General features: G+C 38.5%; 1 protein-coding gene across 1 annotated transcript in view; it reads right to left on the bottom strand.

The window, feature by feature from the left end:
• The window catches only part of LOC132144274 (xylosyltransferase 1-like), a 57757-nt gene that overhangs the window by 19006 nt on the left and 21684 nt on the right, over positions 1–17067 (bottom strand). The window contains exons 2-4 of the mRNA XM_059555057.1: positions 10208–10730; positions 4126–4298; positions 3120–3322 (exon numbers count right to left, since the gene is read on the bottom strand). Of these exons, the coding sequence (XP_059411040.1) occupies positions 3120–3322; positions 4126–4298; positions 10208–10730 (899 nt within the window). The remainder of the gene's footprint in view (positions 1–3119; positions 3323–4125; positions 4299–10207; positions 10731–17067) is intronic.

Consider the following 17067-nt stretch of genomic DNA (forward strand, 5'->3'; position numbering starts at 1 on the left):
TATAGTAACCTGGAAAAAAAAAAAAAAAAAAAAAAAAAAAAAAAAAAAATATATATATATATATATATTGCACAGTATTTAGTAAGCTAGTATTTTTTTCCTAAATGGTTAGTATAGCTGCTCCGTTCCAGAAGAGGGCATCATGGAGCCCATGTGACCACATAGGAAGAAGAGAACAACAGAGTCAGACTCATTGTTTTCTCCTTTTCTCTCTTCATGAAAAGGCCATAAAAGCAGCGGCGCTGACTTTAAAAACGGCTGGAGAAAAAAAGCAAGATGGTGCAGATAAATGGAAGAAAAGAGCCCAGTGCTCCCAACAAAGCCACTGTGTAACAGAGCCCTCCGCCCCTGGCGTCCAGGCTCGCCTATAGAGCAGAGAGCTTTTTGTCAGCCCCTTTCACAGGCATCCATGCAGAAGGATGGACATCAGGAGGGAATTAGAGAGGAAAATAAGCAGCTAAGTCACTAGACACAGGTACCGTACGTCCCTCGGCACCGCAGTCACGACATGCGGACAAAGCGCCCTGCAACAGGGCTGTGCACAGGTCTTTAAGACTGAAGACCAAGACTGACGATGTCCTCCAGGACCTCTAACACACGCGGTCATACGCAATTAGCTGGTAATGGGAGCAGCCGCTATGAATCGGAGTGCAGTCTGCAGTGTCACTAAAGTCAACCTTCTGCAAACACGCTGATCTCAGGCGTGCAGCTGAACATTGTCTGTGACTTTGTCTCGTCTCTCTCTGTCTGTCTCTCACTTCACTTCCTGTCTTGCACTCACTTCCTCTTTCAAAAGGCCATTGGGGGCATGAGTGTGATAAAACATTCAATGTCAGGAAGATAACCCTTCAATCTTTGTAGCCAAATTGAGATTAGGTCTAATGGAGTTCAAACTTGACCCATCAGTCTGCTCACTTCTGTCCAATCTGAGGAGATCTTTCACATACAGCACTGCAACAGTCGGGCTCCAAAAGTAAAAAATCCCATTGATTTTCTCCATAGGGAAACCCTGATAACTTATAAACTTTCCAGAGAGATGTACGCTGAGCTAAGAGGTTGTTAATCGATGATACATACTTTTGTTGAAGGCATCATCCTGCATCATTTCAACTTCTTTTTTTTAAGAACTGTGTTCAACAGCAGAAAATCCTGGAAAAAAATCTACATTATCCATGATTATGCAAAGATATTTCCACCAATCAGAGATTATATAACTACACCATAATTACATATGTGCCTAAACTATGCCAGAAGAGCATTTTAGTGCCTTCAGAGCATTTTAAAAATCTAAAATTCTAAATTCTAATCTTTTGTCTAGATAATTTAAAAGCAAATGGATATTTACATTTTACAACATTCCCTCATTAAATCTGTTAAATGCATTCATGCCAACTTTTCCACCTTGATTTTGTACCAATTTCATATATTTAATGGCTTCAAGTAAAAAGTTTTGTAGCTTGACTTGAAGCTTGTTTTGTTCATATAACTCTTAAATGAACACTAACAACTCTTAAAGAGTTGAATGGAACATTTCTTTGGTTGAGTATTTTCCTTACAGCTTCCTCTCTGCTGACCTGTGTTTCTGTTGTGATAGTGGACTGAGAAATAACTCTCCATCACCACGACCGGAGGAGCCGGATTGGACTCCTTAATGGAGCAATTTGTCCTCATGTTTTAGAGAAATGGTGTTTCTGCACAGTATAATACAAATGATAGCAGCTACATCACTGCACTACACACACACACACACACTCACTGCCAGGCTACTTATAGCTTGCACCTGAACCCGACTCCGAGCTACAGATGAAAAGAATCATTTTATTTTTCTTTGATGTTCCGCTTTAAAGGGGCTTTGGCTCTTAGGAAACCTCTGCGGTCTGGAGGTGTGGCGTGCGACAGAGTGAAAGAGAGGCAGGATTAACCTTGAACCGCTGCGCGGGACAGGCCAGAATTCATCACAGGGCTGTATCGATCTCGAACACCCTGATTTCTGAGGGCTGCAGAAAATGACATGGCTGTAATATTGATTGTAGCTGGGGGAGTCGCTGGGTTACTCAACCTCTCATCCTGCTCTCATTATGGACTGAAGAGTTATGCACGCTAATGGCGTTTATCATGGTGATCATTCAAATCTTCAGACGCAGTTAGGCTTACAGACAGAAATGACATACTGAGTTACAGGTAATGTGATGAGATACTGCAATACTGGCGTATTTTTATTCTATTTTTTTTTTATGTGAAAAACATCTGGCAAAGAAAAATCCTGGACTTAAAAAAAATGGATTAAAAACGGATTATAAACAAATGCTTTCACATTATTTTATTATTTTATGTTCAATACACATTTTGTACCAGTACACATAATAATACACATAATTATAATAATAATAAAAACAACAACAACAATACCAGTATTATTATTTAAATACCAGCAGTAATTATTTTTATTATTTAGAATATTATTTAGAATATCCCATTTAGAATTTCAAGATGACTGCAATGAGAATTCTTCTAATATTACATAAAAATGAATAATAATAATAATAATAATATTACAAATAATACACATTTTTCCCTATCTTTCCATCTCTCTATATATACAATTTTTAGAAACCTATTTTAAAAACTATGCATCACTTTCTGGTGCGGCTCCTTTCTAATATTCATAAAATCTTTATTTAATCTCTTTATTTTACAAAAATTATCCACAAGCTCTCATTTAATTTCAGAGTCCCTCTAAATTCAATAATTTTGTTGTGGCTCTGTCTATATTAACTTGAGCTGATTCTGAATAAACAAGTCCAATCTCCGCAAGATGTTTAAATGTAATCCCTTAACAGTTCTATGAACCATCAAGCTCATTGACACCAGATCAAACAGCCAATGGTAATCACAATTACCCATAATCCCTTGCCAAACTAAATTGTGACACTGCTTGGAACTAATCTCCCAGCAGCCCACAGCTAAATGCTAGTCAGGTGTTAACTCAATTGTTCTCTGTGACAGCCAATAAACTTGAATCATTCCCTGAGAGAAAACAATGACAATCCAAGCAATGCAAATGATATCAACCGAATAATCAGTCAAAAGTGGAGTAATGCGAGATGATCAAGACTTACCTGATTGGGTAATCAGCAGCACTCAGGTTGATGAAGAAATCCCAGGACCAATCTCGCATGGCCAGCAGGTCCTTCATGCTCTGCAGATACATGGTAAGCAGACTGGCTCCACCCCATATCGTAGACATGCGCCACGGCGTGACCCGGACGTTGGGATACTGGCGAGCCAGAGCCACCATCTGCCTGTGCAGGTAGTTGGATCGCTGTGGGGTGAAAAAAGACAGGCTTTGGTTAATTTGGAGCCTGAGTACTTTATCTGGGATCAGTCTGTCAAACGTGACCATGTACTGCAGGATAAACAAAGTCTGACCATCCACTAACGGCACCTCATGGGGAAAAACTGATTGAGGCTTGATCAAACGGTTTCATGGAATATGTGCACATGCCAAAATTTTCTTGGTCAGTGTATTTGTCTGGTTTTTCCAGAAAAGCAGCTCTTTATCCTACTCTTTTGAAATTACAAGACAGCGTACTTACCCTGTGCATTCCTGCCATAAATTCAAGTGGCTCATTATGTGTATTTTTGTACTGTATGTGTGTGTAATTAAGGGAAGGGGCATTACGTGTGTGTGTGTGTGTGTGTGTGTGTGTGAGAACAAACAGCCTTTCATGTTCACACTCTATCACTTGCCAAGCTGGGAAAGTAAATGGTGTGAAAGACACAGAAGTATGGCTCTTTAATAATCCTCCATCAGGCTTTTGAAACCGCTTTCTTAATGAATGGAAGGTTTGGAGCCCACTGTTTACCCAGCATCCCCCACTATTGCTCTTAGAGATGGTCAACTATTCATCCAACAACCGATTAGTTAATCAGGGAGTTCATTGAATGGTTATATTTTATATATACACTTTATTTAAACATTTTTCAAGTTATTACATTTTGTATTTTATACATATGTTAACACATGAACCAAACACCACAACCTCTCCTGTTCTTCAATCATTTCAGAATATTCTCATCTTTATAGGTGATCTTTATAAAACTCATTGGGTGCTGAAGACATACCTGGTCCACATGAATGTAGTAGTAATGGGACGTGTGGTATATGGCCTTGAAGAGACGCTGCACCTGGCGTGAGGCCCGTCCATGAACCACCAACATGAAGGCTATCCGCACTGGTACCACAGGCACAGTCTCCATAGAGTCATCCTCCCACTGCACATTCATATTCACTTTGCCTGCACAGACACACACATTAGCCACAATGAACTCCAGAGTAAATTAGCCACATCTAAACTTAAAACATATTGTCAGTTGCCAGAAATTAACTTCAGGGTAATATTTGCACCCTGTAGCTGGTTTTCAGGGGCATTTTTTGGTTACGAGGCCATGTTGTTTTCTAATCAAACAAAAATACACCAAAAAGACAGTTTGGTAAAAACTGCAATTCATTCATTTCATTGATTCAAAGGTTTGGGAACATTAAAAAAAAAAAAGAATAATTTTAATTCAGCCATGACGCAATTAAACTGATCGAAAGTGACAGCAAAAACACTCACAATGTTACAAAAGAATTCTATTTTTAATAAATGCTGCTCTTTCAAGCTTTTTATAACTCTGAAAATAATGCATCACACCACAACACATTAATAACTTATAGAAATTGAAATGGAAAAATATTAAATGTTTTTAACACTGAAAAATGTTTCCTGAGCACCAAATCATTTGCTATTACAGGAATAAATTATATTTTAAAATTTAAAAAAATATAATAAATAAATAAATAGATAAATAATAATAATAATAGTAAAAAGAAGAATAATTCTAATATTTAGTCTTAGGGAACATTAGAGACTTTTTTCAATAAATCTTATCTACCCCAAATGTTTAAACACTAGTGGTCGTTTTTGACATGAACTATTACAGCTGTCATAAATACTCATTTTTACTCAATATATATATATATAATATATAAAATAATTCTTTCAATGATTTTAGAGTTCATTTTAGTCTTTAAATAGAAAAAAACCCTACATATTATTTTAGCTGCCAAGTCATTCTGAAGATCACCATCTTCTGCCAATATGGTTACAGTCATTATTCACATCTCTAACTCCAGGCTTTTTTTATTATAAGAACAAGACAATCTGGGAAAGACCCCTATCAATAAATACAGTCACCAATCCCCAATGGACTGTGTGACGCAGTCCTTGAGATGGAGAGTATCCCTCAATGGCCCAGATGAAACCGATGAGCCTCTGTAACACTTGTACCCAGTTGAGGGTACCTCAGTCCATCCGAGACACTGCTGCAATGCCGGAATCCAGAACCGCAGCAATCCACCACATGATCACGTATTGGCCCATAAGTGTTTCACTGATACCATCTCCACAATTGCTGTTATAAGACACCACCCCGCCTTGCTTCAGACATACATTCAGCACTCACAAATAGCTTGGTGCAGACCACAAGGGCTGAGCCTTGGTTGTTTGTGGCTTTCTAAAAATGCCCACAGAATAAATACGTGGCGGACTGCTTCTCTCTTCAAGTCATGATACAGCCTGCCACTTCTAAAGAAGGGCAAGCTGAATGACTCATTACAGGCCACAGGGTTAATTTTAAATGCTCATATGAAATTACACTGAAGGCACTATGTTTTGGCGCAAGGCCATCCTGACTGAAGACACAGGCCATGAGGGGGTAATGAGTATAATCTGAGAGATGAGCTTGTCGTTAGTGTCTCAAAGTGCACCGGCTTCTCAGACCATGTGATAGAGCCTAAACGGGGACAGGAGAAGGCACCGCTACTGGCCTTCAGGGAGAACCTGGCTGGGAAATGCATCAAGGTCCTTCATTAAAGGCAATTAACCCATCTTAACCTCTCAATGTCCTGCCTTTATGGGCTGGACAGTCCTGACCATCATCTATCCCTGCATGTCCTGTGTGTTCTCAGTGAAACACTGGTCCTGCTATAAGAGTATGTTAAGGTCTAGGAAGAGAAGCAGAGTTGTGTGATTTCACCAGAAGCGATGAGCATTTTCAAAGTTGGAGCATCTGTGTTGCCTCTCCTTACAAGATCTTTCTGATACCACTCTATCATGAATATCAATAGAGCAATGCGAGGTTTTGCTGCAAGTTAAACACAGCCTTAACAGATTTTGTTATAAAATTGACCACGGTTCAAACGGTTTGGGGTCGCTATGACTTTTTAAAAATATTTCTGACAGAAGACTCTTATCCTTACCGAGACTCCATTTATCTGATCAAAAATACGTCCAAAAATGTGACGGACACAACTGTGCTGCTTAATACTTTTTATGGAATTATTATTATTATTATTATTTTTTTTTTCAGAATTCTTAGATTAATAGAAAGTTAAAAAAGCATTTATTTGAAATAGACATTTTCTGTAACATTATAAATGTTTACTATCACTTCTAATCAATTTAATGCATCCTTTGAAAATAAATAAACTGATCCCAAACTATTGAACAGTAGTGTATTTAGAGGGGAATTTTTTTTATTGCATAACAAGATGATGACATAAATCTCACAGAGCAGAGTGGACCTAAGCAAATATTCAAACAATACAGGAAAATTAAAATGTAAAATAAAAAAATATATTGGAACGAATGGACATCTTACATTTCAGTTTAAAAAGCTCATCTTCTGGTTAGAAAACATTACTTGTTTTAACTGGATTGTGATAAATGGACCAGCCTGTAACAAGCAGCCAAGATGGGCCACTGAGTGTAGCCCTCTCAGTTCTGTAAATCTATTCTGCAGATTTCCTTCAACAGTCAACAGTGTTACCCAAACACAGATTCCTTGTGGGACCACATTTGAAACTCATTCATCCAACAATGTTCATAAAAACCTGCCATTTGATTCAAATTTACGTTGTTTCTGCGCCAATTGCCACGACTGAGGCAAAGCGCTCACGTGTTTGCCATCAAAGACTTTGTCTGTTACTGCACAATGCAATTACAGTTTATAAATGCATACAAACAGCATCCCTTTGGCTTGTTCGGTCTACTGTACTTGCTGGAAACAGATGCGTTCATGGCCCGCCCCACCCCCTTACAACCTCCGCATGTCCCAGACTCATGTCTCTGTGGTGATGTCCCCGTCATATCTGTCGAAACCCATTCTGGTTTCCGGAAGTTTCTTCAGGCAGAGGCTCTGAGCCCTGAGAAGATCTGTCACTGTTCTATTTGAACCCATCCACAGCCCTGATTTGTGTGCAGACGGCTGAGCACTGCATAATTGCATGAATATGTTTTCTGTAGTCAGCTAAGGGAGATGGAGACAGAAAAAAAAAAAAAAGACACCGTACAGCAATTACATCCGTCTAACCTTCTGGAAATCCAGAATCTCATTTCCAGCCTGTCTCTGATTGTAATTACAAGTGCTGTGAATGTCTGTTACCAGCCCTGTGACTCTTATTGCGCTACTTCCATAAACCTCCAAAGACAGGATGGCAATTAATTTGTGAAAACCATCATTATTTTGATCATTATTTGTCTTGAGTCCAGCTAATGTTTCCATTCATGCCATTGCAGGTTGATGATTATAATTGGTCCTCCTTATCCCAAAAGAAAACATCATGAAACTCATATAAAGACCTGACAAGTACAGTTTTCTCTCCTGTGGTGATGCACTTCTTACTTAAACAGGAAGTTTGGCCAGTGAATATCATTTATTTATTTTTTTTTAAATAGGCTTCCTAGAGCAGAGGTGTTTACTCCCTGAATGAGTCTCGGTCACTTGAGCACTAAACAGCACTGTGAGATCCAGTGTGAAGCGCTTGAATTCAGCGAACAACACACAGTTATTTAAACTAGTTTAAAGCCGGATGATACAGCGCTGACAAACAAGAGAAACACACAGTCAGAAGGCTTTTCAATCCACAAACTGCCATCATTTACCATGGATTTATTGTAGTAACACTAACCATACCATGGTATTGTGGCAGAAATGTGGGATAATAAGATATTTTATAGTATTATTAATGTAGATATAAATTAAACGTATTAAAGGAGTAAGGGAATATAATTACAGTATTTTTTGATTAAGCAATATCACTCGTGCAATTATACTTAATGTATTTAGACTACTGTTTTTCATACAAATACCTAGAAAAAATATAGACATATATTTTTACCATGTTACTGAGGTGCTATATGTATGGTTTTAACTGTGGTTACGATGATCTAAATGTATGCTACCATGAAAGACCAATGGTTAAATTAAGTAAAAAAAAAATAATAATAATAATAATTACATTTCACCATATAAAAATTAGGTAATGAAGATTAAAAATGTATAATGAAAATTATCGTTATCGACTGATATGAAAAATTTTATAGTCATTTTTTTGGCCATATTACCAAGCCCTACATCAAAGCCATAAACTATTTGCAATTGCTTGTCAGTCGCAAGTGTGTGAGCCATTCTCATACTAGAGGGCATCTGATTGGATAAAAATCTGTGTAGTGCAGGATGAGTCCTCAATAATTTCGGTCCATTATCCAGGAAACAAAATATGTATATCTGAAATTCACATTGAAACTATAGTAGCAACAGATGAACATCCAGGTGTAACAGATTATTGAAAAAGAAAAAATGTAGAGTAGAGACTGGTTTTTTGAGAAATGTAGACAATGCACTCAAAAATGAATGCATGTTGCAGTCAGTTGTGGAGGGGTGGGGTTATACTGACTAAATAAATGTCTAGTATACATTACCAGAGAGAAGTAGGGTTGTGCCAATACACGATAGTATCATGTATTGACGATAATGAGAGATATTGATGCCTTTGACGATAGGAAGATGATTATTATTATTTTTAATAATAACACTATTTCATTAATATTAAGGCTTATTTGTTCCATTTCTTTCCCTGTGTTTTTACAGTATTGTGTGTTATAACCAATCAATCACACACGATTCTGTTGAGTTTATGAATGCAGCGGCCAATCAGAGGCGTTCAGATGAGTCATCATTGAAACAGCGTTTAGTTTTGTTGTTGAGTTCACAAACTAACTGAACTCTGACTCACAAATACTCTCATCATAAACAACAAAGTGCTGATGTATGTGCGATGTATAAGAGATTTATTCATCATAAAGTGTAGATAGCTTCGCTTATAATAACGGGAATATTTTTTAAAGTGCATAAACTGACGTTAGACTGAAGTCACGTTTTTTTGATTAATTAAAAGTACTTTTCTCATATTCTGTAGGTGGTGTTTGAATAACTGAGGAAATATAAGCATTAGAATTAGTAACTTACAATATTGCTATTCAATTATTATGTTAAATACAAATTTAGTCATATTAAAAATATTTAGTTAATATTACACTAAAATTAGGGTGCTTTTAGCCTTACCCTCACTCTCCGGCTATGAAACTAAATAATTAAATAATTAAATAAATAAGCATGCTAATATTGTGTATCAGCGATCTCACAGGCTGATGATAGGATGATATGACTATGGAGTATATCACCCAACACTTGAGAGGAGTCTGTCATATATATATCCTGGATCATGGTCCTGTGTTCATGACATTACGATCACTGATTAATGTTATGTCAAGGTTAGGCCAGTTTTATCTTTTTGATTAATATTATAGATCAAAAATAATTTTCTCATTAAACACATGAAAAATATTTTACAATAAGATCAGTAACATGCATTTCAAAAACAGCTGCAATTTTTATTTCACGCAAACAGTCATGAACAGTCGTGTCCTAATGGTTAGAGAATCGAACTCGTAACCTGAAGGTTGTGGTTTCGAGGCTCAGGTCCAGCAGGAATTGTAGGTGGGGAGTGAATAACAAGCGCTCTCTTCCACCTCCAATATCACGAATGAGGTGAGACCATTGAGCAAGGCACCGAACCCACACCAGCACTGGCTGCCCACTGCTCCGGGTGTGTGTGCACTTGGATGGGTTAAATGCAGTGCACAAATTCAGAGTATGGGACTCTATACTTGGCCACACGTCACTTCACTTCAAACTTGAAGATATTCCCCAACTAGTGAAGGTTTCAAAGTTAATAAACATGGACTAAAAGCCACAAAATCCCAATTTTGATTTTATGAGGTCTTTAATATTGAGTATGCAGTGTAAAGAGTCGACTCACCCTCTACGGGGCAGTAACGGGTGACCTTCTCGGGCATGAGCTGGCGTTCTTTGTGGCGGCAGTAAACCTCTGCAATCTGCTGCCGGCACTCCTTGGTCTTGGCGCGAGAAAGGGCGGAGATCGCCTCTTTTCCACTGATCTCGCATTTGGGCGGCTGATCGTACTTTATGTCGGCGGTGGGCGTGGCCGATCGCTTGGCCTGCTGCAGGTGGTGCCGGTGCTGCTGGGACTGCTGTGGATGGAGGGTGGGATCGGCCCTCCGCTGACGGTCGGTGCGCGTCTGATTAAAGCCACCTTTGTTCTGTGCATACTGAATGACCTCGTTGGAGTTCTTGCTCAGGCTTTGCTGCGCATGCGCCTTCTCCAGAAGGCCTTGTTTGTGCTTGCCGGGTGCATGTCTCTGAGTCTGTGAACGTGCCCCGAAATTACTGTTGTCTATATTCTCAAAGTCTTTTGGAACGGAGTTCTCGTTGTTGCTGTCCACCCGGACTTTCTCCTTGGGCCGATGCGAGTAATAGCCACCCTGAAACATGAAAACAGATGAAATCAGTAGCTGCTAATACTAGAGCATCAATGTCACACCAGATAAAACACAACATCATCAAGTTTTATACCTCAATTAATTTTATAAGCAATCAGACATACAATTTCTTTAACTATTTCTTGGTTGAACAATATAATGGGTTTTACATTAAAGGAGGCACACAGAGTATCATAGAGACCTGGAGATGGGATCTTATGACTTGCAACCTACTATCAATCAAGTAGAACACTCTAGAAAATGCATATCAACATCCCAGCAGCCTCTCAGTACACCTTAGCAACCGCATACTAATGACCTGGCAACCACCTACAGTACTTCTCACAGTTTTACAATTCAGAAAACATCTAGTTCCATGTGTGCTGTATAAAAAAAGAAAAAAAAAGAAGAAAAAGGCAAATTCACACAGATGTCTGTCAGTCTAAAAGTAATATTATTGAGCAACAGTAAAACTATTTAGAAGAGTATGTAAGCTTATCAGACTTTAACCACACAGTAATTCCAGGGGACGTGACCTCAGGTCATTTCTGATATTTAGCAGTTTCCTGCAAGTGTCACTGCTGATGGAATATTCCACTGGTAACAGTGTGTGCAACAGAAAGGAGGTTGCAGCCATGGCCTGAGCGCCGATATGATTGCAGGAGACATCTCTGTAGCTGTGAAAGCTTTAGGAGAGGATATGACTTCTGACATGACAGGACGACTATCTACATGGTGTTTTTTTCCTTTTCATTTATCATTTTATCTTTATCATTTTAGTCTATTAGCAAGTAATTCGCCCATTTCAGCTAACAAGTTAAATGCCAACTCAGTCTCATACTGAAACTGAAGATGCTGATTATTGTCAAATGATTTTTTTACTTTTTTTTTACGCTTTTTGTGTAAGTGTAAACATTTTTTTTATTTGAAAAAAAAACGTCAAACTATTCTTCAAGCATGCTTAAATATCAAAAGTGGCATAACTGCGTTCAACATTGACAATGGTAAATATAAAATCAGCATATTAGAGTGATTTCTGAAGGATCATGTGACCGTGAAGACTGAAAAAGGCTGCTGAAAAATTCAGCTTTGCTATTACAGGAATAAATTTCATTTAAATACATATGAATTTATGATAATGACATGAGAATTTAATTTATATAGGCTAGCTTCTTGGCAAGAGTGTTCAAAGGTTGGATTAAGTCAAATAAAGCTCATTCAAATGTGTAAAATTAGTAAAGCTATGGTTAATATTTATAAAGAAAACAATTAAAATCACAGGTGTTACATCTTAAATTCCCTTTATTGCAAGTCAGTTTAGTCTGCTGCCGTTTACTGCAACAGTGATTTTCAGCCATGCAAACACACCTCCTATTTACTTGAAAGGCAGAAAATAACTGTTCGCAAACACTACGCTTTCATAAATTGCAAATCAAAAATAAAATCTAACAATAGTGTTTTAAAAAAACACTTAAAGGGATAGTTCACCCAAAAATAAAAATTATGTCATTAATAACCTCCGTTCATCTTTGGAACACAGTTTAAGATATTTTAGATTTAGTCCGAGAGCTCTCAGTCCCTCCATTGAAACTGTGTGAACGGTCTACTGTCCATGTCCAGAAAGGTAAGAAAAACATCATCAAAGTAGTCCATGTGACATCAGAGGGTCAGTTAGAATTTTTTGAAGCATCGAAAATACATTTTGGTCCAAAAATAGAAAAAACTACGACTTTATTCAGCATTGTCTTCTCTTCCGTGTCTGTTGTGAGCGCGTTCACAACAAAGCAGTTTGTGATATCCGGATCGCGAACGAATCAGTCGATGTAACCGGATCTTTTTGAACCAGTTCACCAAATCGAACTGAATCGTTTTAAACGGTTCGCGCCTCCAATACGCATTAATCCACAAATGACTTAAGCTGTTAACTTTTTATGTGGCTGACACTTCCTCTGAGTTCAAACAATTCTCTCCACCGATTACTGAGCCAGACTTAAAGGATGCTGTATGTAAAGGAAGACAGCAAAAGAGACATTATTAGGAGGAAATGGAGAAAAGCAACCCCAAAAAAAAAAATCAAAGAATCAAAGAGAATGAGATGAGGACAGGAAGTAAGATGAGGCACTGCTGCAACTATCATTTCCTTACCGTTACGCTGCAATTTGTCTACAAAGCATTTATTAAAGCTTGTTTGTGAACTCACAGAGTGTATTATTTGCGAGGGGAAATCTTTCGAAGACAAATCACTGTTGTGTCAACCACACTTTGGCCCTCTAAAGGCTAGCGTTTAGAGCAGACTCCACTCCCGTCTGCTCCTCCTCCTCCTCCTCCTCCAGGAGCTTTCAGGAGGAAATTACAGTGCCTGGGATTAATAGCCTGAGCAACCACAGGAGGTGAGTTAGGCTGCTGGAGAGAAGACTATCGATCGCTTGCAAAAATCTGTCATTTCCCAAGGTGCTCTGGGAGCCCTGTTCTGCACCGCTGAGCACCCTGGCAGTCGCAGGCCTTCTGTATTCTCTCTCAAGGGGAGGAGGCTCCCCTCTTTCTTGCATCATCCATCACAGGAATGGTGGGAGTCGCACACTCGTTTATCAAGCACACTTTTATCTGGCTCTTTTTCCGCCTCTCTGATGGCAAAGAGCATCACAGGCCACACACACACACACGAACACTAGAACTGGGCGGTATGATGGTAAATACCGTAAAAATGTGTCAGCCGGCAGAGATTATGCTTGATCATCAACACTGCTGTGCAATTTAGACAAACTGAAAGGAAACAGAAAGGTACAGACAGCACAGAGCAGACAGGCACTTCAGGTGTTCACAGCTTTATTGATTACAATACGATTTGGCTTTAGTTTCCAGTGCCGTGATTCTGGATACTTATGATTGCTGATATAAATGACAAAATATTTGAGAGAAGCTTTCCCTGCAGTCATTGGCACGGTTCGACACTGGAATGCTGCTTTGCCTGTTCTCTCAAAGCCTGTTTGACAGCTACATTTATATGTAACTGTACACCTTCATGTTTAAATGAATGAATAAGGTTTGAGGGAGAGTGCACACATGAAACCTAAAACCAAACAACACTCCCTTAATCTGTCCTGATTCTCCTCCACCTTCACAGTTCAGCAGCTAATACACGGATTTTGTGGGAATAATAAAATACTACTTATGTATCTGATCCAGGCCAACTGCATCTCTCGATCTGAGCCCTGTGGAGTGAAAGTCATAAAACCTAAGAACATAACTTCACCTCAAATCTTTAAGAAAGAAAGAAAAGAAAATGAAGAGACTTTTTTTTGCATTATTAGCAATCTTTTTGTGACAATTAATCACATTTACACTCAAAAGTACTGCCAAGCACACCAGGAAAATCAGGAAAAGTCATGTAAATTAAAACATTAAATGATGGCCGTTTTTTCTTATAATTAATCATAATTAATTTTTGTCTAGTTATGCCAATATCAAAAATATTTTAATAAGGCAAAAACTGTGAGAGAAAAATATTAATTCTTATTCAGTAAACCACAAAAAAATAAAAAAGGCAAGAGGCATTTGACTGTTGTTGTGAACAAAGATGGGACCTGGAGTCAAAAGGCTGAGAAGCACAACCCTAACCTCAAGTATGAACAATGATATGGATGTTTTTCTTTTAGAATGCACCACTACAAATAATAATTAGATATCCACTCAAATTCAATAAGCACATTAGAAAATGGTCATCCACAACTCCCACAAATCATGTAGCAATTACCGAAATGCAGTTTGTGAGTCGCCTGGACCAAAACGGGTGAATCGCATCTCAGCAGAAGCTTGTTAGACTAACAGCACTGGGACTGAATGGAAACAATTTTAGTCAACTATTAGGAAGAGTCATAAATACTTCAGTCCTCTGTGAAGCTGACGCAAAAAGGACGTCAGGAAACATTACATGACTCAGCCTAAGGCTACAGGACATAAGCTTTGACTGTGCAAAAAAATATGAATGGAGAATGGATGTGTAAGCTGACGCACATATGGATATAGACATGAAAAGAGCATTCATGCAAAAAAACAAAAAAACAACTATGTGACTATGACTCAAGACAAATGGGCCAGGAACTAAAATGTCTCTTTTCCATGAGTAATCTCGCAGAATTTGACCAAATGTGATTCCTCACAGTTTGCTTAGCCAAAAAAAAAAAATTATAACAAATTTGATTTGCAATAAGCATGCACTAGGAATTGCAGGCCGCTAATCCAAAAGTCACTTCCAATCACTGGTTCATGCTATTTTTGACCAAATGTAACAACTCACCATTTGCTTCCCCCAGCAAAGGTCAGCAAAGTTTACCTCACCCTGTGCCCCAGGGTTGCAGGGGTCACCTTCCTAGAGGGTGCCCTCTCGCTGACCTCTCAAGCCTGGGAGGCTGTGCAGGGGCAGTGCTGGATGAGTCACAGAGAGCTGGGGGTGGGGAGATGTCACATGTGCAGACTAGACACAGAAAGTGAGCTTGTGAGCTGGTTATAGTACACGGGACGGGCGCTGAAACCCAAATCTGACCTTTCCTGCACCACAGAGAGCAACTCCATCAATCACTGTGACTGTCTACAAGCTACTCAATCAATCTAAACCGATGCCAGCGATCCACATCGAATCCTCATTCACAGAGTGTGTGTCTAAATCTTAATAAAAGCAGCCACAGCTGACCTGCTGGTAAAGGTCAAACTCTGGACGAGTACAAAAGAACACTGGGGCTTTGTTGAAAACAGTAGCGTAGAGGAGCTTATACTTGATACTGCCAACAAATCGTAAAACCAATGTTAAATTTAGATTATTATACCACTATAAACATCAAGTAGTTTTATTCTTACTAGTCTTTTCAAATAATGAGTCAGAGCTGATTTAAGTCACATGGAAATAAGGGGGTTATTAAATTGAGTGCACTGATTTGTGAGATACAGAAGCTCATTATGATGGGTTTGTGCCATTCAGTACTGAATAGGAAAAATATATATATTAAATGCTATTTTTTGTATTTTTATCCATTTGAATTAGGCAACAAATAGGATGCTACAGTACAGTTTAAATTAATGGTGACAGAATAAAAAAAATACTTAAAACCTATATTAAAAAGGTTTGACAAGGAAAATCTTTAGGGGAAAATGCCTTGTTTATACTGCATAAATTATTGTAAAAGTTGTACAGGCCTTAAAAACGTCAAATGTTCATTCTTATACATATATACTTTAAATGTAATTTAAAAAAATATGCTGTATATACACTTACATGTAAGAAATGCATGGATCAGACTGAAACAATGCTTCTTTTTCTAAAATGCCATTTCCTGATGAATTTATAAACTGGATTTGTTATGCAATTTGATACATTTATTAAATTGTACTTCAAACTGCAATTCAGCTTCCTGTGGCTTCACATTCATCCTTTGCCCAACATTATGCATTGATAAAACCTGCAATTTGTGAATAGAACTCAAGCTATTTACTACCAAAATGATAAAAAGTAGTATGCTATTGGCCAAGCGAAGCCAAGAACTAGATGTTGGCCAATGCTATCGTCCAAATAATCTGAAGTTGTTTATATCTTCTGTCATCGCCCTGTACTTTCTTGCTGGAGGTGGAGTCCATGCTAAACCGAACTGAATTAAAATTGATTCGGATATTAGGTAGATTGAGTAAAAATTGCAAACAGAACAGTTGCTCCTAACAATGAGGCAGACGCCAAGGACAGACAAGACATACGGAACTTGACGCATAACCTTGCCTTTCTTTCGAACAGCAGAAACCACAGAGGAAGTCGTTCATTGTTTGTCAAGCTAGACACACAGTCCAACAAGCACGCATACAACCACACTTAAGAAAACATAACCTAGCTGTTCAGTATTCGCATACCTAGAGACATTGCTCAGCTTTTTCTCTCTCTCTTACATGGTTTTGCTCTAAGCAATGCTCTTGTCCTGTGTGATTCAGCCTAATGAAGGAGCTGGTCTCGTAGCCATTCTTGCTCACAGCTCTGAGTGGGCTACTGGGAAAAATAGTGAAAAGAGCTTCCACTAGAGATGACAAATAAGCCCAGCTCAGCCCCCTAAGCGGAGAAGAGCAGGTCTGCACTGCATGAGACACTCAGCGGACTGACAGAGCTACAACCTTCTTCTACACGGCCAACATGAGTCAGAGAGAACACAGCAAAGCCAGAACAAGGACATTACATTAGAGAAGATTGTTCATCTCTGAGAGAATGCAGACGAGACAGAAAGAAAAGGTTTATAAGAGGAGAAAAGACAACGATAAGGCAAGAGAAGAAGAAATATTAGGAGACACAGAAACAAAAATCAGCACA

The sequence above is a fragment of the Carassius carassius genome, chromosome 1 (genome assembly GCF_963082965.1).
Source record: "Carassius carassius chromosome 1, fCarCar2.1, whole genome shotgun sequence".
NCBI classification, from domain to species: Eukaryota; Metazoa; Chordata; class Actinopteri; order Cypriniformes; family Cyprinidae; genus Carassius; species Carassius carassius.